The sequence below is a fragment of the Colletotrichum costaricense genome (genome assembly GCF_030867565.1).
Source record: "Colletotrichum costaricense strain IMI 309622 chromosome Unknown Scaffold_8.1, whole genome shotgun sequence".
NCBI classification, from domain to species: Eukaryota; Fungi; Ascomycota; class Sordariomycetes; order Glomerellales; family Glomerellaceae; genus Colletotrichum; species Colletotrichum costaricense.
In genome coordinates, this window is record NW_026848237.1 from 1,035,665 (window position 1) to 1,056,971 (window position 21,307).

Here is a 21,307-nt window from a genome sequence, read left to right on the forward strand (position 1 = left end):
GTGTACCAAATTTTCCAGTAATATTTTTCGTCTATTCTTTTTCCCCATTGAATGCTATGCCGACCTAGCCAGAACCTGGGAAAACATTCGTATCCTTCAACGGATCGAGAACAAATGGCTTCACGTTCTCTATAAATTCCTTGTCGGTCTCAGACCCCCGTAAACACCAACACCAAATCGCCATACCCAAACACCGATCCCAGGAGAGCAAGGGGACAAGTGCCTTGTTGTCCATCGTGAGGCTCGCCTTTTCGCACATTTTGCTAATCATTAGCACTTCTTCGTCGCCGGTATTCGCGTCGAGTAGCGCGGGATCCGTCGGCACCATGCCATACCAGTGCGCCGCGGGCCCATCCCACATCATCAGCGGTAGCGGTATTTTTATCCTCAGCATGCCAGGCTCTGCGTTGCGGGACAGACGCAAGGCGGGATGTATTGTGATGAATATTGTTTGGAGAATTAGATGTAGTTTGAACTGGAAGACAGCGAGACTGTACACGAATAGAGTTAGCCATGACTCGTGTATTACTGAGTTAGGAGAGCAGTATGCCATAGGAAAGAAACTGGTTCTTCTAGTTTCCAGGAAAAACCAGTTGAAGAAGATGCGATCGTTTTGATGCCATCTTCTCGTCTTCCTTGGCATATTGATATATCGAGAGAAGGAGCTTTGGCTTACCGTTGATATAACTCTTTAAAGATCCAAGGGTATCCACTATGCCCACAGAGCTGCGACCCTAGATTGATCTTTGACTGCTCGTATACTCCCGTAGCTTTAAAAGTCTCGAGCAACATGGAGTGCGTCATCATCACGTTGTCCATGGACTGGTCCGCTCGATACGGCACGAGTATTGTCGAGATCAGCATGGACTGGAAAACTGGGAGCAAATCCATCCGTGGCGAGAGCATGCCTTGTCTTGACTGCTCTAATAGATCAAGCTGTAACGTTGATTAGTACAATATTCTTCTTTACGAGTAGGTTATTGAACAAAACGACAAATGTCCGTGTATCTGGCAAGGACCTGTCCAAGCGCAAGAATACAAGCAAAAAACCGGAGGAAAAACACATAGTCTGGCAAACAGCAGACAACAACAGCAACTTACAAGCTTGTTTCCTGTTTCTACCAGGAGGCTATCGTGGAACTTGATGGCCAAGCCCCTGGCGTCAGGCCACGAAGCAAACCATAGTCCAACCGTCATCACGGCCTGCATCAACAACTTGGGTTGCGCCGTAGTCTCGAAGGTCTCCCGGTGCAGCAGGGGCCATTGGGGATGGAACTTGGCGAAGTAGATGCTCTGCAGCTGGAGCCTCATGGCCTCATCTAGGATGGATCCCGGGGTGGTGAAGTCGAGGGTGTCGGACATCGTCGTCATTGGCATGGGACCAGCCGACATCATCGCATGCGAGGTAGTAGTCATGCCGGTGGGCGGATGCTGCGGATGCTGATGTTGATGCTGCATGCTCGGCGCTGTCATCGGATGGCCGCCGTGGTCGGGCAAGGCCATGGAGTTCGAGGGCGGCGTGCAGCCCGAGGTCGGTAGGCCGGAGGAGCTGGACGGCGAAGAGGAAGATCGGTCCGTCAGCGACTTGCTGCCGCCGCGCGGCTGGGGCCATTCGCACGATTTCCCCTTGTCATTGCATGTTGAGCAGGTGGGTTGCTGACCATCGCATCTGGTCTTTGTCCGGTGGCATGGAACGCAGGCTTGTGCTACGCGGGTTGGCGGGGCTGAAGGGCCATGTAGTACCATGTGTCTACGGAGGGTATCTCTACAATTTTGATAGAAAATTTCCCGCTGTTAGTTACTTATTTTCACGCGGAATCCAGAATCCGATCGACATCGACAAACGATAGTCAACCCACGAGAAGCGTCTGGGGAATGCGACCCGATGGACGCGACAAGTGACAAGACAAATAGTGTCAGAGACACCACGTACTAGGGAAGGGATGGGTAGTTTGTCAACCACCCACAGTCATACATACCCTCTTGTAAATTTGGTACCGCATGATGGACAGGAAAATGAAGGCGTTGCAGAGTGCTCTTTTTTGTGGCGTGTGAGGTGTTCCTTACGAAGATAGGAGCGGCCGCAGCCTTCATGGTCGCAGGTGAAGGGCATTCTGGGGACCTCCAACGCAAGGAAGGGATAGATCCATTGCCCTGGAAGTAGTTGCCGGCGGGTTGACTAGATCTAAAAGAGGTTGCTTGAGAAGGGGGCCGGATAGCCACCCGGAGCAGGCAGAGCAGAGATAGGATAGGATAGGTTAAAGAGGGCTAAAGGCTTAGGTGGTCTGGTCTGGGTCCAGGTCCAGGTCTTGTGTGTGTGTGAGTGTGCCGCGTGCGTGGAGAGCGTGTGGGCGTTATGTTGGGTGTTCGGACGTGGACTTCGCTTGAATCCGCCGTACGCTTAGCTCTTGGACGAGACGACTATGCTTGCCAGGAGGCCAGGGACTAGGACTAGGACTACCTAGGAGAAAGATGACTGAGGTGGACGGCGGTGGAGGGTGGGTGTCAAGGCTAAACCTTCCGCGGCAGTTGGATGCGCCTATGCTCGCCAACGATTGGCTGGGCGTCCGTCTGGCCCATCTATAGGCCCAATTACTCAGCCGGTGGGATACCGAGATAAGTGGGGTCTCTATCGCCGGGGCGGGGCCTCCGGGCGCCGAGCTTATGTATGCGTCCGCCGGTACACCGGTAGGATAACGGTAAGCAACAGCGGAGGGCCCGGTCTTGATGAATAATGATGGTTATAGGCAGAGTCTCATAGTCTTTCTGTATAATATGAATGGGGGATCGCCCTATACTGAAGAGTTGCAGATGCCCTCACATCACTAGAGAGACATAGTCATCGACATTCTGACACTGAAAGTCTTTAGCCTACGGATACATCAGACACGCTTTATCAATCAGGCCCCCTTGTTCTGTAGAAAAGTTTACAACCTGAGACAACCTATCAAGTCGACAAAAATAAACCATGACTGCGGCTACCCTGAAGAACATTGCCGTTATTGGAGTAAGCCACACTCAACCTACTCTTTACAGATTGCATGAGCCACGCATCGTGGATCCCTCGTTTCCCCTTTGCCCCTACACTACGGATACACTACCCTTACACTACTAAACGTTTACGGTTACTCCGTACCCCTAATAAAGCCTAACATAGGCAGCCCGATCAAACTGCACTGCACTGACCACTGTACCACCCATCCCATACTTACTACCCGACGTTAGGGCACCGGCGACCTCGGGCATGTCATAGTCGACCAACTCGCTGCCGCCGGCATCTTTAACCTTGTCGTCATCACCCGGGGTTCCAACGCCAAGACCTTCCCCCCGGGAGTAAAGACTGTCGCAGCCGACTATGAATCATTGGACGACTTGACCGTTGCTTTCCGTGGGTTTGACGCCGTCGTCTGCGTCGTTCCAGGCCACCTGGAAGCCCTCCTCTTGCACATCCTTGAGGCTGCCATCGCCGCCGAGGTAAAGCGCTTCATTCCCTCGGAGTTCGGCTCCGACCATCGGAATCCGAGTGCGCGATCTGTACCCCTCTCAGCTTCCAAGATTCGAGTCGACGAGGCGCTCCAGAAGGCGGCCGAGGCAGGGCGAATTGAGTATACCAGCATCCTCGGCGGGCCCTGGATCGAATGGATCATGACTTGCGACACCGGCATGTGCCTCCCCAAACGCAAATTCTACATCCACGAGGACGGCAACGTCCGATTTGGGCTGAGCACGCGCAAGGCGTTTGGCAACGCGGTTGTGGGTGTGCTCAAACGACCCGACGCGACCAGGAACCAGATCTTGACGATCGAGGTGATCAACCTGACGCAGAACCGGATCATGGAGCTAGTCAAGGAAGCTCTGCCCGATATAGACATTGAAGTCATCAAAGTCAGCACGAAGGAGCGCTACGAGCGGGGCGTGCAGAAGCTCCTCTCTGGGGTTTTCGACGCGTCCGTAATCGAAGATATCGTCTTGCGATTCGTCTATGACCCAGAGCTCCAGCTCACTTTTGACACAAATGCCACCAACGAACTGCTCGGGGTCCAGAGGATGACCGAGGCGGAATTCAAGGAGCTTGTCAAGACCTTGGCATAAGATGGCTCAGAGATTGACGCTTCCGCGCGCGAGCTCCTACACATAAAATCCGACGGGATTCAGTGCCGGTGCCTTGCCACGCGAGTAAGCTCCTCATTAAGCTAGCTGTCATAGGCTAAATGTCATAGTAGACTCTAGAGGCTAGGGTCGCAATCTGACCAAGCAGACTAGGCGAATACCACTACACCTGAACAGTGCAAGTTAACCTGAAGAACTATCAGCCCAGTGTCTACCCATCTTTTTATCCCATTGTCAAAAAGCATAGCGGAAGCGCTAACTTCTTCTGGTAATCTATGCGCCTTTAGGCCCAAGTCCCTAGGGCTTTTGCCGTAGAGGCCTTGGGTTTGGCTTGGTTTGTTAGAGTTGGCCGTGAGCACCGACCTCCGATGGGTTTTTGGGTTTTCTCCTTTGTCACCCTTCTTTCCCTCTTTTCTCTTTACGCTTCGCCGGTAAGTGGGTGGAAGGTTCCCGAGCGACCCGCACGACAGACTTGACACAGGGCGGTCAGATGAAGCTTAAATCAAAGACAGCCGCAGCGCCAACACCCTCCAAGTGCCGGCCGGATGGTACTATGACCGGACTTGGTGAACCGTGGCGCCGTACGCCGTCCAGTCAGCCTTACACATCAACCACAAACAGACTAATTAACGCCATGACACGCAACGGGAATAAGGGATGGATGGCCAAAAATCTTCTTTTTTCGTTCTATTCTCATACGTTGCCTCTGCCCGTCCACCCGAGGTGGACGGGCAGGCAAAGCATCGGACGTAGAGCCAGTCTAAAGCGTCCGTTGGCGAGATAAATGTAGCCTGAAACTGTAACGGGCATGTAAGCTGAAAAGCTATGTCGTTTGTATCGGCGCGTAAGACCCAACTCGTCTGAAACCAAAAAAGAGTCCCACGGACGGCGCAACGTGTAGTCGTCGGTAAATACGTGGTCTCATTGGTCAGTACCAAGATCTAGTAATGTACAATAAGCCTCCCCCCTTTTGCCCAAATGCTATATACATCTATAAGTATACTTTTTTTTTTTAACAAGAACTCGGAACTTTGTGCGCTCTGTGCATACTACCCGTGTTCAGCACAGCTGCCTTAGTAAGTGTAGCGGAACGACTTGTTCTCCTTGTCAGTCATTGACTGCCAGTTCTCGGGGGCCATGTAGGCGTCCTCGGACTGCTTGATGGCACCGCGGCGCTTGTTCTCGTAGCGGTAGTAGGCGTACAGCGCCAGGGTGACGACGGCGCAGCCGGCCTGGGTGCCCATGACGGCGATCTTGGCCGGGCGGTACTCGGGCGCGTCCTTGGCCTGGAAGGTCTGGGGTCCGATGATGTTGCCGAGCGAGAAGGAGCCGGAGACGATGGCGGCAGCAAAGGCACGCTTGGTGGCACCTCCAAAGTTGGCGGCAGTCCACTGCATGTTATGTCAGTCTAATGTCCACAGAGCTACCATGTAGTCTACGGTCTTTCGAGACGCAAACATCTCGCGACTCGGAGGTGTACTTACGGCGTAGAAGACGGTCAAGGGGGCAACGACGGCGTTGACGAGGTAGATGCCGGCCAAGCAACCAGAGCGGTTGCTAACGGGAAGGAAAGACATCAGAGCGCCACCAATGATGCTGAGCAGGGTTAGTATTTTGCTTTTTCATCGGACGCTAGATTCACTATTGACTCACGCTGGGATGATGCAGGCGACGATCCAAGCCCACCGGTTGGACGTGTGACGAATTCCGTATCCGACGAGAAGAGTGAAGAAGATGCTCACAACACCGGAAGGCATGTTCATCAGAGCGGCGTGCTTGGAGTCGTAGCCGAGGTTGCGGATGAGAGTGGCAGAGTAGGTCGTGACCACACCGCTGGAAACGGACAGCTGCGTAAAAGGGGTCAGCGGGTTTCGAACTACACATCTTCAGGAGCTACACGGGACATAACGCACGAGAACGACGGCGACGACCATGAGGTACATCTGGGGGTCCATGAGAGCCTCGAAGATCTGCTTGGGGCGGAACTTGCGGCTCTCGATACCGGTCTGGTTGACGCTGACGTGCTTCAGCAGGGCAACCTTCTCGGTGTCGCTCAGCCAGCGGGCCTGCATGGGCGTGTCCGGGACGAAGAGGACGGTGCAAATGCCAATGGTGACGGTCAGGCAGCCGAGGACGACGAACATGATGCGCCAGCCGGCGAGGCCCGCGCCGGGAGCGATGTGCTGGAAGCCGTAGGAGATGGCGCCGCCGAGGATCTGGCCGAGGCCGAGACCCAGGTACCAGAAGGAGAAGCGCGGGGCCTGCTCGGACTTGGTGTACCACTGGGCGCTGATGAGCATCAGGGAGGGCCCGATGGTGGCTTCGAAGATACCCAGGAAGACACGGGAGACGAGTAGTGACTGGTAGTTGTGGGCGGCGGCACCGCAGGCGGTCGCGGTGCCCCAGAGGATGACGTTGAGGCCCAACCACTTGGCCGCGGGGACCATCTGGAGGAAGTAGACTGTTGAAGGAGGTTGTGTCAGTCTCAATGTCTCTCATTTTCCTTTTGAAAACTGCTCATGATCCGAGTCTTGATGATTCGTGTCTCTCCAACGTTCGAGTTCCTCCATCACCCTCCAAGCGTCTCCAGAGTTTCCACATCGTTCGAGTCTCTCTTTCGTTGCTTTTCTTCCGGTGATATGGGGAATAAGATGGGGTAAGGCTTACTGTTGGGAACCTCAAAGCAAAGAAGACCGACAAAGAGGAAGGTGGCAATGTTGGAGAACTCGTTGCCGACGAGCTTCAGGTCCTTGCTCAAGCCCATGACGGCAGCGTACTACATTATCAGATATCACATTAGCATTGGGTCGCATGGTGACCTTGTGAGAGACAATGCCAAGTCACAAAAGCAAGGACGCCGCTCAAACATGAGCTGGATGAGAGAGAGGTTGTAGTGGGAAGAGAGATCTTGGAAGACCACGTGGAGGTACTCACGTTGAGAATGACCTTGTCCAGGAATTGCATGGTGTAGCAGAGGAACATGAGGGGGACAAGGCGCCAGTCGATCTTGCGTCTGAGCGCGTTCATGTCCACGGAGCTTGTGTCGGTGCCGGCATCGCGATGGTCGTTGAGGAACTTCCACGCGGCGTCGATGTTGCCCGTATCAGCGCGAGAGTCGGACGAAGCGGCCGAGCTCTCAAAGTCTTGAGGATTCTTCTCGTCCACGGACATGTTTGCTTTGTATATATGTCTTGTCTTGCTTTAGGCGCCGGTAGGTGTAAGACGGTAGGATAGAATAAGCAAAACAATGGGAAGAGATGTGACCCTTTCTCGATTACTACCTTAGCACTCAGTAGCGGGAAGGAGATGCCAAAAGCAAAGTTGGTCCGTCGTCTGGTGATCGACGTCGAGGCGCGCACAGGCTTCCGCTGCGGGACTGAAGGCTAAAGATGGTCGGATTGGGGGATAGTCGAGATTTCTGATCTGATATCCGCGCAGGTGTCAGATTGAAAAGGAAAAGGTAAAATAAGTAAAACGGGATGAAGAGGAGGGGAAAGTCGTAATGAAAAGGAGGAAAAGCAACGAGTGACAATAGTTGATGCGACTGATTAGTAGTTCGTCCAGTAAAAGGGACCCCGCCAGGAGATGTGTACAAGAATGGTATCAGAACCACCACCACACAGTCCACAGGTTACAACACTTGAACAGGAATATCTTGTTGGAACTTGGATGATGAGGAACAGCTGCAGGAGAGGAGGAGGGCTAGACAAGACGAGCAACGTGCTACCTGCGTGCTGCAGGTCTCACCTAAGTACATCTCACCCCATGTCGATGCAGGTATTGTCACTTTTCCCTCCCAAAATCGACCACACCAACAGCTTAGCGTACCGTACGGCGCAGCTCCCCGATCCCCGCCTGCAGTATGCAAGGTTTGCGTAGTTGGTGCAGGGGACCGGGGGGACCCTAACTCACGAGAAGGAAGACTGGGGCCCGATCCCCGGTGGCCGATGCATGCAACCTGGACCTCCAGTTCGAGAACGAGGGATATCCGGTCTGGCGAGCGATGGATCTCGACAAGTTACTATGTATGTACATACTCCTCTAGTCTCCTTCTTTGCCCCAAGTACGAGGTACTCCATAGACAGGTGGAAGTGGTGGCATATCCGTACCTCTCAGGCGAGGACTGGATCTAGATGAAGCCAGAACCCGGCCTGCTACGGCGTGCTCACCCCATTGGAAGAGGCCCATTGAAGAGGCCCTGTCCCATTCATATCCGGCTGCATCACCTCTTAGCCTATGATCTGTTTGCCAATACCAGTTCGTTTTGCGACTTTTGCGACGATTCTGGGACCTCTAAAGCTCTTGGGTTCTCGTCGGCCCGCTCTTCAGAGTGGTTTTGCGTTGGGATCCAGGCTTGATGGCGACCGCAAATAAGTGCCCCTCCTCCCCTCTCTATTAGACTGCTTCGCAAGTTATCCCCATCCGCTCATCTGCGGCCTGCTGATTCTTATCGTACATCCGAGTCATCAACCCAGAAGACGTCGTCGTGATGTGGCGGGCCAGCGCAGATAGCTGGGAATTTTGAGAGGCCAAGTGGTAACGAGGCAGTGAGGCTCTAAGCTCTCTGCAAATGAGAGGGCAGAAAAGGGAAAAAAGTTCTCCTGCGAGCGGGGGCGTTGCGAGAAGACGGGCAGAAATGGGGGCAGTTTTTAATAATGACAAGGCGACAAGACGGGACGGTCTAGCCGACTTTTACTGGACTTGTCAAAGTGTCAATTTGGCTTCTGCCATCGAACGATGTTAATCTTTGTCGCCTGCTTTGCTGGGGTTCTAGACACACCAAAAAGACTCAATTGCGTAGGAAGTTCCGCATTACGCACACAACACAGTAGTAGACTTTCGGGAAGAGAAACTTTCCAACTGTCAACCTTCGCCTCGGCGCCGACACAACAGTCAACAGAGCAGAAAAAGCCAGGGCCACGAACGGTGGAAGTTTGACAGTTACCGTCCGTGGTCCGTTCAGACCTTGCAAGTTGCCAACGACTTGCAGCAGACGCAATGCCGCTTAGCACCGCCCGCGTCCCTTTACCGTCGCATCTTCTGCTTTTGGCCTAACCTCTCTCACTTCTCCCCTCCCAAGAACCCCGGTTCGTCGACCGTCGTAGGCTGTTGCACCATGGTACCACGGTTGACGTTGCTAACCCAAGCCAACCGTTGCCTTTCCGTAGTAGTATTTGGTAACTTCTGATAGTATTCTCCCGAAGAGCAATTTTGTTCCGTGGAAGTTTTCCTGTCCCGAAGTAACCACACGCATTTTGGAGTCCCACGCCAGCCACACCCCCCTCCTCTTCGGATGGTACTCCGGACGGCATGATGGAGAACGACCGAAGCCAGCCCAGTCCCGGCCCCAGGAAGAAGAAATAATGTAATTCGGAAACCAGACTTGGGAGGCTTGGCAAAGCTTTAAGCGTGTAGCAGCCAGAAACCCAGAAAGAAGACGATGCATCAAATCGCAAGAAAAGGGAACGATGCAGCGATGCATTCGCTGCGGAGCCTCTTGCGGTGATCCCCCAAACACTTCGTCTTTCCCGCGCTTCCGTGAGCTACCTTCCTCTTCTTTGGAAGCTTCTCACATTTCATGCTGCCCAGCGTCACATTCGATTTACGAATAACCCGAAGACAGTCCACCCATCACTACTGCGTATGGCGTGGCATCACTGTATTTCCCTTGCCATGGCAACTTTTTCTGGCCGCCGCCCCATGTCCGATGGATGAAGGTCCCTGGCGGAGCCTGGTCATTGGGCCAGTGGCCGAACATCGAGACATTAACAAGGCCATGCCAGCACCAGGCCCCAAAACCCTATCACATTGCACGGATTCCCTCCAGACTGGCTCAATCCTTGCGGTGGTTGAGACAATTTGAGGACCGATTCCCTTTGCGAGACAAGGCATCCTAGGTTTCCATTTCTGCCTTGTCACTTGTGAGCTTTCTTGACCTGCCCCAAATGTCGTGACCTGCGAGCTTTTCAGGGCGTCGAAGCAGCAAGGCCAGGCGGGGATACTCTCTCGATTCCCCTCCTTGTAAGGATAGAGCTGGGTAGGCACGTATCCGTACCCCATAGCTTATTCCTTTCTTTTTGACTTCCCAAAGTTCCCAGAAGCTCGGAGCACGCATACGCAAAGCGACTGGCTCATATTTTCTTGTTCCTTGTGGATAATGTGATGTTCCCACCTAGCAAAAGGCAAGGTGAAGGGGCCATGCTGCACCACTCATCACACACAGAGTGTTCAGCGCCACGCACATATCCCACGCGCGAGCGGGCGGTAGAAGACCGCAACGCACCATACGACGTAATAAAGATTAAAGTGGCCAACCGTCCCCCTAGTCTCTGAGCCGTTTAACGTTCGCGGATGCTGTTTGTGTATTACTACTCTCCACCAAATTCATAAAGTGTCCCTTGCTTTCGACCTGCAGGCTAGGATCTTATTTTACCAGTCGGCTGGTCGCCTCCCCCCTCCTCCCCATCTTCGCTTCTCCCCTGAGTCCAAGTCCCCTTAACATCCGCTGGCCTTTTCATTCCTCTCCCCCATTCCAGCCCGGTTTTATACTACGCCGTTGGTCCCGCGTTGATTTGGTCTTGGTTTTCTCGTTGGAACTCGGAAACTCGTTGGACGTCAAAATCGTGTTGGTTGCAAGCCACAGTTACACACCACATCGCGGCAACGCTAGACGAGTCACGAAAGACCTCGGCGTTCTTCATCGGGAAGTTTGTTGGGCTTGTCTTGGATTTACGACTCAGCGCCACGCAGCCGCTGCAACGACCGTTTTATTTTATAAACCGCCGCTATGGGCTGGGTTCTCAACGCCACGCCCGAGGTCGAGGCCATATCGCAATGGCCGACCATCATCGCCGTCGTTATCGTCCTCTCTGTGCTTTCAGTCATCGTCGTGGGCTCTCGAATCTGGATCCGATTTTCTGCCCGAGGTCTGGCTGCCGATGACTGGATGTCGATTTTGTCCGAAGTATTTGCTCTCATCTATTCCGGCCTTACCATTGCACGTAAGTATCACGTCGAAAGTTGGATGTCTCCCACCAATGATTCTAATATGGTGTATCAGAAACGAGATATGGCCTCGGTTTACCCATCAAGCTTAGGCCAAAGGACAATCTGATTTTATACACGCGCATCAACTTTGCGGGTCGCCCATTTTACCAACTGGGCATCAGCTTTTTCAAGATTGCCCTGTTGATCAGTTATCTGCGTCTTCTCAAGGGAACCGACCAAAAGAACTATCGCCGCATCGTCTGGCTGACCATCATCTTGGTCTTCATCGCTCATCTCGGGTGCTCATTCTCCCTTGTCTTCGCCTGCACGCCTGTCGACAAGTCATGGAACCCCCTCAAAGCGGGAACTTGTCTGCCCGCGGGCCCATCCTTTACCGCATACGCCGTTGTCACCATCATTTCCGACGTCGTTGTGGCAGTCTTGCCAATCCCGGTGCTGCTCAAGCTCAACGTCCGCGTGGAGAAGAAGGCCGGTCTTATTGCCATTTTCCTCCTTGGCTTATTCACGACGCTCTGCTCTATCCTACGATACCTCGAGATCAACCGCATCCAGTACGGCGACGGCAACTCGACGATGCTGGTCCTGTGGGGCACCATTGAATTTAACGTTGGCGTAAGTTTTTTTCCGGAGAAGCGGCCGCGAGCTTTCCCCTTTCCCGTGTCTTCCGGTGAATCAAAATGGCTAATGAATATGGGCAGAATATCGTATCTTCACTTCCGTTCCTGGCACCTGTGTGCATGAAGAAGGCCAAGAACTATCGCTCAAAGTACTCTGGAGGCTCATCGCACGGACGAAGCCACCTGAAGGGCGCGGAACGGTACAAGCTCAGCGAGATGAACCACGACAAGTCCGTCTTCGCCTCGGCGAACCACAGCAAGGGCGACAACGGCAGCGAGGAGAACATTCTGCCCGGCAACATTATGAAGTCCGTGACGTACAGCGTCCAGGTCGACGACAGGGTGGACAGCAAACCAGGAATGCATGGTGGGATAAGCGGCGGCACGCGACGGAGGGATTCGCGAGATTCAGATGTGTAAGATGGAGAGTATCACGCATCAGCACAACTTTGAAAGCACAAAAAAGCATTTGAATGGCGACAATGTAACATGATAATGTGTAAAAGGGACTTGTTTTGGAAAAGAAAAGCATCAAATTCGATAGATCGCTTGTAGGGCGTTGGAGGCGCAGGACACACGAAACATGAGATGTTTTTGTTCATTAGTAGCGATCATTTCCCATTGAGGACTTCATCTTTTTCGGAATTCGGTTGAGGATCTGACGGAAGCGCACCGCATCACATCATCACTCATTCGCTTCTGCAGAGAATGATACCCTCGATCGCAAGCCGGCGGGAGCAAGATGGGGGGAAACCTGGTCATCATCACAGCACGGGCAGGGCACAGCACAGGCACAGCACAGGGCTCTCGTCTTGCTGATCTCTCCACACCGCGGTGGAGGAAGCACAACAGACCGGGGTGGTTGGGAGGAGGTGGAGGGACGGTTACGTGTCAAGAAATCACCCCATCACCCCATACATCCCACAACACGATGCTGATCCCCATTCCCAAGAACACGGTGTACGCGATCTTTCTTGCCTATGTTTATGTCATGAATGAATCAATTAGACTAGAAAGATTATTAGAGCTACAGGTGGGCTATCCGCAAGTTCCATAGTCCATTTACTCTTCATCAAACTGAAGCTTCATCTCCCGCTTGCTGAGGAGCGGACTCGTAGGGCTAATCTTGGGCCAGTCGTGCGCATCCATGCAGGCCCGCCGCGACGCCAATACGCCGGGTCGGGCTCTGGAGACCACGGCATCTTCGTAAATGTCCAGAACGGCTCGGAGATCCGCGAAGCTGTTGTTACTGCCGCTCAACTTCGACCCAACGGTCTCTGCGAAGTCGAGAACGTCGAGGATGGCGTGGTTGGCACCCTCGCCTCTGTCTGTGCGTGCCGTCAGCCATACATCCTCGTCTATTTGAGACGAACCACCCTCAAGGGTATGGTAGATAGAGAGGCCAAGAAACCCAGACTTCAATGCCGAACGAAACGTTTCGGAGAAAATAGGCAAACGGGGAGATTTGTCAACAAGAAAAGAGGCACGGGATATTGTTCAACTTACACATCGCCATCGCATGAAAAGCATCGCCCATCAACACAACCCTCCCTTTGGACCTCAACCCCTTTGGCGGAGGGAAGTCGTAGAGATCGAGGTGTTTCACGTCAGTGTCAGTGGGAATGCCGAGTGCAAGGGAGCGAAACGGCTCCGACCACCCTTCGGCAAAAGACCTGATGAGCTCGACCTTGCCGGCGTCCGTCTGCGGATAGCTGACCGGCTCCGGCTTACCCAGGAAGCCCGGACGATCCGGCCAAGAGACGCACAGTTGACAGCTGTACTTGCCCGTGCTGTCGTCGTTGTTTCCAGGAGCGTCAAGCACTGCAGTTTAGGGAAAATGTGTAATTAGCTTCTCGTTCTATCTTTTTTTGGGCCCTGTTCTTTTTTCCGCCCTGCGTACAGGCGCGCGCGAGAGAGAAAGTCAATAGAAAGACGATGGAGAGGCAAGGGGAGGTGAGGGTCTCCGTCCCAAGGTAGCACTCTCGGCTCAGGGACAACCCTGGTTCGGTACAGAGAAAAGACCTCGCTTTCGTCTTGATCGGGTGTCAAGAGCCACTCTCGTGACATGAAGAAAAGAGGAAAGATCGGACACTGCTCCCTACGCTTTGATCATAAAACTAAGAAAAGGGAGGAACTTACTGCTGAGATAGAGAAACGTATCATTCCGAGAAGATGCACCTTGCAGGAAAAAGGGGTCCAGCTTCCGAATCGGCTCCATCTCTTCGGGAGTCAATTGCAACTTGAGACCAAGCACCCGGACCGGAATCCGGTATCTCTCATGTTGTTCCGGGAAGAGCTGGCGCCGGACACGGGAGGGGCCCCCGTCGCAGGCAATGAGCACGCGACCGGCCACCGAGCTGCCGTCTTCGAAGTAGACAGCGACACCGGTTTCATTTTCTTCATATTTCGTCAAGCCTTTCCCCCACTGCGATTGCTACTTAGCACGGGAGTTGTTTACGGAGCATTGCCAAGTGCCTCGTGTCCAACCGTTGAAGATATGCAGGTGGGGTTTCTAAGGGGGAGCAAACATACCTGAATATCGATATCTGTAGCCACCAAACGGCGCAGCCTCTCCCTCGTAACTCTAATCCTCAGACTCTCCGGGGCACGGGGGCTGGCGCCTTTCAGCTCTGCGGTGCTCAAATCGAAAAAGGGAAACGCAGATGCCTCACCCCTAGCGACTGCAGCCTGGTCGACGTAGGCCTCGGGCAGCCGCGCAACAAGATCATCTGGCAGCAAGGATCGTAGTGCAGGGAGAGACCAGTGCAGCGTCAAGCCCCAACCGACGCCGCGGGTTGTGAGGTCCGTGTCGCGCTCGTAGATACGGTAGGGGATGTTGTTCTTGCGGAGATACTGCGCAAGCAGCAGGCCGCTGACACCCGCGCCCACGATGATGATGGGGAGGGGTCCTTGCTGTGAGATTGCCATGGCTGCTCTGTGCTTGACTGGGCCTTTTCTCTTGCTGGGCAGCTTCTTTGCTTGGAGCGTGCTTTTTCTTGTGGCTTGCCCGTTGGACGAATCGGTTGGTCTTGGGGAGAGGCTGGGGGGCGTGTATAACTTCGACCAGGCCTCTTTTCTTTTTTGCAACGGCTGAAAACAATGGACGATAAGTCAGAATTCTACGCAGCAACAGTGGCGGCTGTGCGGCAAGCAGGCAAATGAAACGAGCAAGAGAGCGTACGGCACCAATGAGATGCAGCAATAATGTAATTGTATGTGTGGTGACCGGCCTGGGCGCGGAACACATCTCTCAGAACTCTCCCACCAGTCTCTGCACCATCAGCCCAAAGGGCTTCACATCCGATGCAAGAGAACTCGAAAGTCATCCAATTTCACGCAACCAGACCGCGGTCTCTCCTCGACCTTTCATCGAACCACCCCCACTGTGGTACTCTTTTTGAGCCGAAAACTCTAATCCCACTTCCCTTGACCCCTGCCCAGAGGAATCGCCTGATGTCGGGGGCCACCGGCCAGGGTAGCCCAGCCAGAGACACCCATGAGGCGGGAGGATCGCCGGAGACCTCCCCCCCCGGGCGCCACCTGTGCTACACACACACACCCACACACCAAGGGCCTAGGAAAGACGCCGTCGACGGGCAAGTCTGGGTCCCCACATCCTCTCCCTTCCAACGGGCGCTGTTCCTTCGGCGGCATATACCTACAGGCAAACAACAGGCACTGGCACACTAGGGAAGAGGGCGGGAGCGCGGGAGGGAGCGAAGGGGAGCAGAAAAAGGCTTAACAAACCCGTTTTGTTTGCTTGCCAAATGTCTGTGCCACAACGGAACGGTGCGCGGTCGTCGCCGCTACTACACCCCGGCCCGACAAGCAAACGGTAGTTTCAACCACACTTTGACGATGGCCCTTACTTTCGAAAAGTCTTTGGTTTCCAATCGCTTGCTCGAACGCCAGCTCATTTCAATCATTGGCGAGTTGTCGAGACAGAAAGGGAATTGGGGGAGGTTAGCGAGACAGCCAAAGTGCCTCGCTAGAAAGCAGGGGATGCCATACCAACCCCCAGAACCGCTAATCTCGGACAGGCTAGGAGAGGTGGGGGATAGGCAGAGAGAAAGGCTGAATTGCAAAAGTTCACCTCTGGGCCCGTACGTAATTCCACCGAGGAACCCACAGGCCAAAGAGAAAAGTGGGAGATTTCGTGTTGCTGTGCCTTTTCAGGCGTTCTTGGCCATTTTCCCTATTTACGGAGTTCAACTCCCACAACCTTGTAAAGCTAGGCCCCCCTTCCCCCAGAACCACTCTTTCAAGAGACGGATTTTCCCATCTCCCTCTTCTCGCCTGTGTCTGGCTAAGCATTCTCGTGCGGTGGAGGCTCCCGGGAAACAATGCCGTAACTCCACCGAAGTATACACGGAAAGGATGTGGTAATCTAGCGCAGCAGCCGCGCCTCTCACGACCACTTACGGCGGTCTCTGCAAGGATAATTCACTCACCTCAGTCCCTCGCAGCCGTGGTACGCATTTCAAGTCCACAAGGAATACCTGGTTCTCAAACACCAAGCCTCTTCGTACTCTAAGCTGGCCCGTTGGCTGCCCCTAAATCACGACCAGCACCAGGTCTTTGAGGCATCACCATATCAAGACACGCCAACGCACCAGATTCGGCGATGACGGGAAAAGCTCGTCCTGGATCGCATCTCGTTCTTCATGCTATCTCGTTCGCCCCTCACAGATATCCACCGTCTCCATCAGCACTTTACTCTCATGATTCATCGCCCACGCAGAGGAAAAGATGCGCCGAAAACGGTAACATCGGTCGCAGATCAGACTTTTCTCTCAGGCGTCTTTCTGTTCTCTTTCGCCCGCAGCCAACAACCCTTGCCTCAGCCATGCAAGGTTGCGGCACAGCACGCTGGCTACACGACGAAGTACGTACTCCGTACAGACACCCTCGTCATCCTGCTGCAAGCACGTAACATGGATATTCTTCGGTCATTTGCCTCCCCTTTCGCTACGAAGCCATAGATTTGGTAAAGCGCCGCGTTCTGTGTCACCTAGATTACTGTAGCCCATCTCCTGCGTTCCTGCTGCTTCCCGAGACTGCTACCGGAGGGCGAAGAGATGACGACTCTGACCGTCTGACAAAAGTCGAAACTGACAGAAAGAGCGCGTGTCAGGGAGCGTGTCATAATAGACGGTTGACTACATTCACACGATCTTCCAGAAAAAGCCTCGAAATGGAACGTTACGCTGCCGGCTTGCTTCGCTAGTCTTGAGTTTGACTAGCGGGATGGTCTAACCAGTTGGCAACCAACCTCACCATTCAAAGTTCTGACTGGTACCATTTGACAGCTAAACATCAGATCGAATCACGCTTGCTGACAATGCTCCGATCCCCAAATGTTGGCTCGGATTCACTTGATGTCTTCCGACCAGCATGTCCGCCCTACCTTCCCCGTTCCATTCCTTTCCTTCTCGATATCATCTGCCCACCAGTCTGGTTCTCGCAAAGTTGCGTTGACCAGGGCAGCATAGGTCTTTCTCGTGTGCATGTCCCTGCAATTCCCACTCATCTACATTCGACAAGGGAGTCACAGCCATGCATAAGAAACACGCTATCCTGTAGCTGACATTGGACGGCTGTCCTGCATGGCCAATACCGCGCGGCGCCATGTGTATCCGACATGTACTCCGTTTTCAAACATACCAGATCATATTACACTGTATGTAACGCACCTCGCATTTTTCTACTCCGTAGACAGTCGGTGCCCTCCCGACCAGATTGCCGGATCAAGATACGGCCCCGAAGCCAGATGTATCACATTACGGGTATACTCAACGCCGATGCCGTGACATCCTATCAAATCACATCACTCAGGAAGTACGAGCCCCTTCGCCGTACCTCCTTGCTAGTATTTCCCCGGTCTCCGAGTCCTTCATCGACGGTAGCGAGGAAGCGTAGCGAGTAGTCTGGTTTGGGAGAGTACGAAGTCTGGACTCTCGAACAAATCTCTGGGAATTCCGAATGCTACGCCAGTGGAGCCACGGTCCCCGAGTGAAGCCGGGGAGGAGATGCAACGAGAAGAGTGTTTGATGACCGATCCTCAAGGGGCGGATAGGAGGACCCATCAAGGCTGTTGGCGAGTGAGAAGTGACAGCATGGGGGCCGAGTGCGTTAGCCCTGTTCATATGAGCAAGGGGACCGAACTGGACCGGACCAGTGATAGTGGCGGGTTATGGTTTTTCAACGGTCGTTGGATAGCGTGGGAAAATGGCCCATTAAAGAGGCGTCGATGGCAACGTCGTCGAGTGGAAGCTCAGATATCGACGACATGTGGTGCAAGCCGTACGGATACTTACCTCGACCGATGTGGGACGATGCGACGCAACAGACGAGCAAAGTGATGAACCGACTCACGTCTGCGCCTGAGAGAACTCTCCTATCAGTTGGTCGAGAATTGAGAGTCCGCATGGCTTCCATGTTGTCGACAGGGCTTTGGGAGGGATCCCGCCCTGGAAAGAGCTGATTTGTGTCCGGAGTATTGGGAATTATTGCCCGCATACGCAGTAGTTGATGGAGCCTAGCAGGCACCAACGTGTGTACCACATGTGAGATACTTGGGAAAGACATTGATGGATTTGACATACTCGACAGGACGTCCCACTCGTCGGCATCCCATTATGCCAGGGACGTGGTTTGGGCTCCGAATTGGGTGGCCAAGGGCCGTCATGCCACGCCACATATGGAAGATTCCAGGGCTGCGAGCTGTGTATCTCATAGCATGCAAACGAATCCTCTTCTGGATGAGCAGTATGGATCACTTCTCTGAGTATTCTTTGATTCCCGAGGTTTCAACCATGGTCTCTCTGCTTAATCGGGGCTATTGGCAATTGATTTCTGTTAGTCAGACTTCGTCAGATCTCGCTAGACATGATCCTACTTTGAAGGCCTACCCCGGGCAAAATATCCCCTTCCCGTGCCTCCTTCTTCCCTCCTTAGTATCCGTACCTAGTATCAATGACTAGAATCTTCTCGGCTAGGTAGGCGTGCTCTATTGATCGCGTGCTTCTAAATGTGATATTGCGACCAAGTCCGAAGTCGTATGACAACCTTCAAACACAAAAGTCTAAGACGCAGTAGCGTTCCGTCTGCAGCCTACCTTAGAAGGATCCAAATCCATGGGAGCGCGATTCGGATACGGGTGAATGCTGCTGGGACGAGGTCGACACCATTCTGGCTCGCTTCCTTCCATAACCGTGGGAGGAAATTGGAGTCTGGAGATTGGTTCGCGACTCCACGTGACTACAAATTGATCAAGGGCAGCAAGAATATCGCTTGCAAGCAAGCCTTAGGCAAGGATCAATGCCCAAAGGAGTCTACTTAAGCGAAACTAGGGCAAGGTTTTCGGACAACAATGCTGAAGTGCGAATAATTACCTTAAACCTGTAAATGGCCGCCCGTTGAGCAGATAAGATCCCAATAGAGTTTCTGCTCGGAACGGCTGTACGGCGGAAGCTAGTGTGACAACGGCGAGTTTAGGTTCAATAGTGTGACTAGAACTAGCGTATCTCGAAGAATCCTTCATTCTCCTAGCGTGACAGTTGAACCGATAGCCTTGGCATGCAGTCTAGCTTCTAAATATTGTCCAACTATTAGAAGTCGATTCTGGGTACAGATACTTGCGAATACGTACTTTCCATGTCGCTCGAGAGGACCACTAGAGCCTAGACATCCCCTCCCTTAGTGAAGTCTTCAAAGCCGACACAGCGAGTGGCTCCAAGAGACCTGAACCATTCAGGGAGATTTTGTTATTCCTGAGACTCGGTCAAGCTACTGTGTCGTCTTCTAGAAGTAATTCTGATGTCAGCACGCTCGCTTGTCGAATAACCGCAATCTTGGACTGAGGTGGTGGGCTCTATTATTGATATTAAACACTAGCTCTAAGATGATGTTTTGGTCTTAACCTGCTATGGCTGTCTATATACCAATGCTGTCCCTCCCGTCTCGATCATCGTGCGCCGGCTATACTGCTGAAGATCTGCGAGACTCATCTTGACGAAGTCGTATTCCTCAAGTGCCTCCTCAGAAGAGCGAGAAGCTATTTGCGGTGGCATTTTCAGATAAACGTCAGGCCGACTCATTTCGTCTCCATTTTGGTTGGTGTCTTTGGAGGATTTGGAACGGAGGACTTGGAGTAAGGGGCGAAGGGTCGGTAGGCAGCAGCATATCACGGCACTATTCGAGTATGAGTGTGAGTCCTTGACAAGAGTTATCGTAGATGGGGCATTAAGTGCCTACCAATAAGCCTCCAGTCCTGTCCAAATCATCAAATCGACGGTTCCCCATGTGGGATCTTTGTAGTCAAAGGTTGAGACTTTGACCAGTCTGATGATGGTGATGAAACAGTTGCTATTCATAAACCTTTAGCGAGTCTTTCTCGTCTGTCTGCTCGCAAGCATGAAAAGATAGAAGATACTCACAACCCGCCGAATACAAAAGACGAGATGAGGAGCATTTTCTTAAAAGGTGACATCGTCAACCTCATCGCGTAGGGTATTGGAATAAGTATCAACACGAAGTCGGTTACGATGCTACCAACTGCTATGCTGATGTATAGCTTGGAAAGGTCAAGACAGTTCTTGTGTGTAGTCCAGAAGTTTTGCACGGGTATGCAAGCCACAATCGTTGGGATAGTCTAGTTCTAGTGTCAGTACTTATTGAAAATATCCAATGGCACCGTCCCATGCCTCATGTAGCATGAGTTTATATCAACTTCCTTGTGAGACGGTAACCCTTTCAGATTAGGACTCTGCTGGCGCTCAAAGTGACTTACTGCGTATATTGCCCAAGCTCCGATGAAGAACATGAGACCGTAGAGATAGTACCTCGCACTGAAGAGTCCAAATATGCGGTGATATAATATCACTAGTGATAGCCGTGCGCTTGCGAGCCCCATTGGATACATAATCTCGTTGGCGAAGATTGTCTGATAGAATCGGGTAATGTTCATGGGGTCTTCCTCGTGGACAACTACTTCGTGTCTACCAAGTCCAAACTTGAGCCAGAACATCGTGCCGGTGAACACTCCGACGATGAAGACCTGCAACATGTGTAAGCGACACTCGCTACTAAAGAAGAAGGAAGAAGTCCACGAGAATCATGAGACTTTCAACGTCGTCGAGCCATTCTCTCAGAGAATCGCAGACTCACTAGAGCAGTTACCGACAGCCAGTCATCCCAAGCCAGCCTGCGACCAGACTGCCTCGCCGCAGCAAGCCGGGCACAAACCGAGAGAATTGAGAGGACGAAGAAGATGATGTGGATCGTATACACCTCTCCCGCTCGATTTTCCGCCCTAAAAGCAGCCTCTCGCTCCGGTGTCATGAGAGGCATGCCCTTGACCGTGTTCAACGACCGAAAGAACGACATATTGCGATGCCGACTCCGGGGTCTCGGTCGGTCGGTAGGTCGGTACAACAAGTCACGATGCTTCCATAGGTGGCAGGGAGGAAGAGGAGAAAATTTGACAGTAGGGGCAGCAGCGGTGATGGCATCGAGGGGTAGAAGCTGAGGAAAGCAGCACTAGAAGGGCTCTAGAAGGGAAGAAAATGACA

General features: G+C 53.0%; 7 protein-coding genes across 7 annotated transcripts; 2 read left to right on the forward strand and 5 right to left on the reverse strand.

The window, feature by feature from the left end:
• Positions 1 to 64: 64 nt before the first annotated feature.
• Positions 65 to 2,193, reverse strand: CCOS01_08382 (early growth response protein 1 is a zinc-finger protein; the record flags this gene model as incomplete). Its single annotated transcript, XM_060456543.1, has 4 exons — positions 65 to 491; positions 677 to 936; positions 1,102 to 1,724; positions 1,980 to 2,193. Coding segments are annotated over 4 exons (1,524 nt in total), but the record flags the coding sequence as incomplete, so codon positions are not given.
• A 775-nt stretch (positions 2,194 to 2,968) lies between these two features.
• Positions 2,969 to 4,092, forward strand: CCOS01_08383 (uncharacterized protein; the record flags this gene model as incomplete). The annotated part of the gene is made up of 2 exons (XM_060456544.1): positions 2,969 to 3,007; positions 3,226 to 4,092. 2 exons carry the CDS (start codon positions 2,969 to 2,971, stop codon positions 4,090 to 4,092), a joined length of 906 nt encoding a protein of 301 aa, XP_060312818.1.
• Positions 4,093 to 5,183: 1,091 nt separating this feature from the next.
• CCOS01_08384 (major facilitator superfamily transporter) lies at positions 5,184 to 7,281 on the reverse strand (the record flags this gene model as incomplete). Its single annotated transcript, XM_060456545.1, has 6 exons — positions 5,184 to 5,501; positions 5,595 to 5,706; positions 5,764 to 5,957; positions 6,024 to 6,571; positions 6,778 to 6,886; positions 7,045 to 7,281. The coding sequence occupies 6 exons, from the start codon at positions 7,279 to 7,281 to the stop codon at positions 5,184 to 5,186; spliced, it is 1,518 nt and encodes a 505-aa protein (XP_060312819.1).
• A 2,463-nt stretch (positions 7,282 to 9,744) lies between these two features.
• Positions 9,745 to 10,170, reverse strand: CCOS01_08385 (uncharacterized protein; the record flags this gene model as incomplete). Its single annotated transcript, XM_060456546.1, has 1 exon — positions 9,745 to 10,170. The coding sequence occupies one exon, from the start codon at positions 10,168 to 10,170 to the stop codon at positions 9,745 to 9,747; it is 426 nt and encodes a 141-aa protein (XP_060312820.1).
• A 727-nt stretch (positions 10,171 to 10,897) lies between these two features.
• Positions 10,898 to 12,155, forward strand: CCOS01_08386 (the record flags this gene model as incomplete). The annotated part of the gene is made up of 3 exons (XM_060456547.1): positions 10,898 to 11,111; positions 11,171 to 11,730; positions 11,817 to 12,155. 3 exons carry the CDS (start codon positions 10,898 to 10,900, stop codon positions 12,153 to 12,155), a joined length of 1,113 nt encoding a protein of 370 aa, XP_060312821.1.
• Positions 12,156 to 12,797: 642 nt separating this feature from the next.
• Positions 12,798 to 14,663, reverse strand: CCOS01_08387 (FAD binding domain-containing protein; the record flags this gene model as incomplete). Its single annotated transcript, XM_060456548.1, has 4 exons — positions 12,798 to 13,063; positions 13,242 to 13,556; positions 13,875 to 14,169; positions 14,268 to 14,663. The coding sequence occupies 4 exons, from the start codon at positions 14,661 to 14,663 to the stop codon at positions 12,798 to 12,800; spliced, it is 1,272 nt and encodes a 423-aa protein (XP_060312822.1).
• A 4,997-nt stretch (positions 14,664 to 19,660) lies between these two features.
• Positions 19,661 to 21,122, reverse strand: CCOS01_08388 (uncharacterized protein; the record flags this gene model as incomplete). Its single annotated transcript, XM_060456549.1, has 5 exons — positions 19,661 to 19,928; positions 19,992 to 20,102; positions 20,174 to 20,388; positions 20,527 to 20,793; positions 20,904 to 21,122. 5 exons carry the CDS (start codon positions 21,120 to 21,122, stop codon positions 19,661 to 19,663), a joined length of 1,080 nt encoding a protein of 359 aa, XP_060312823.1.
• Between the last annotated feature and the right edge of the window lie 185 nt (positions 21,123 to 21,307).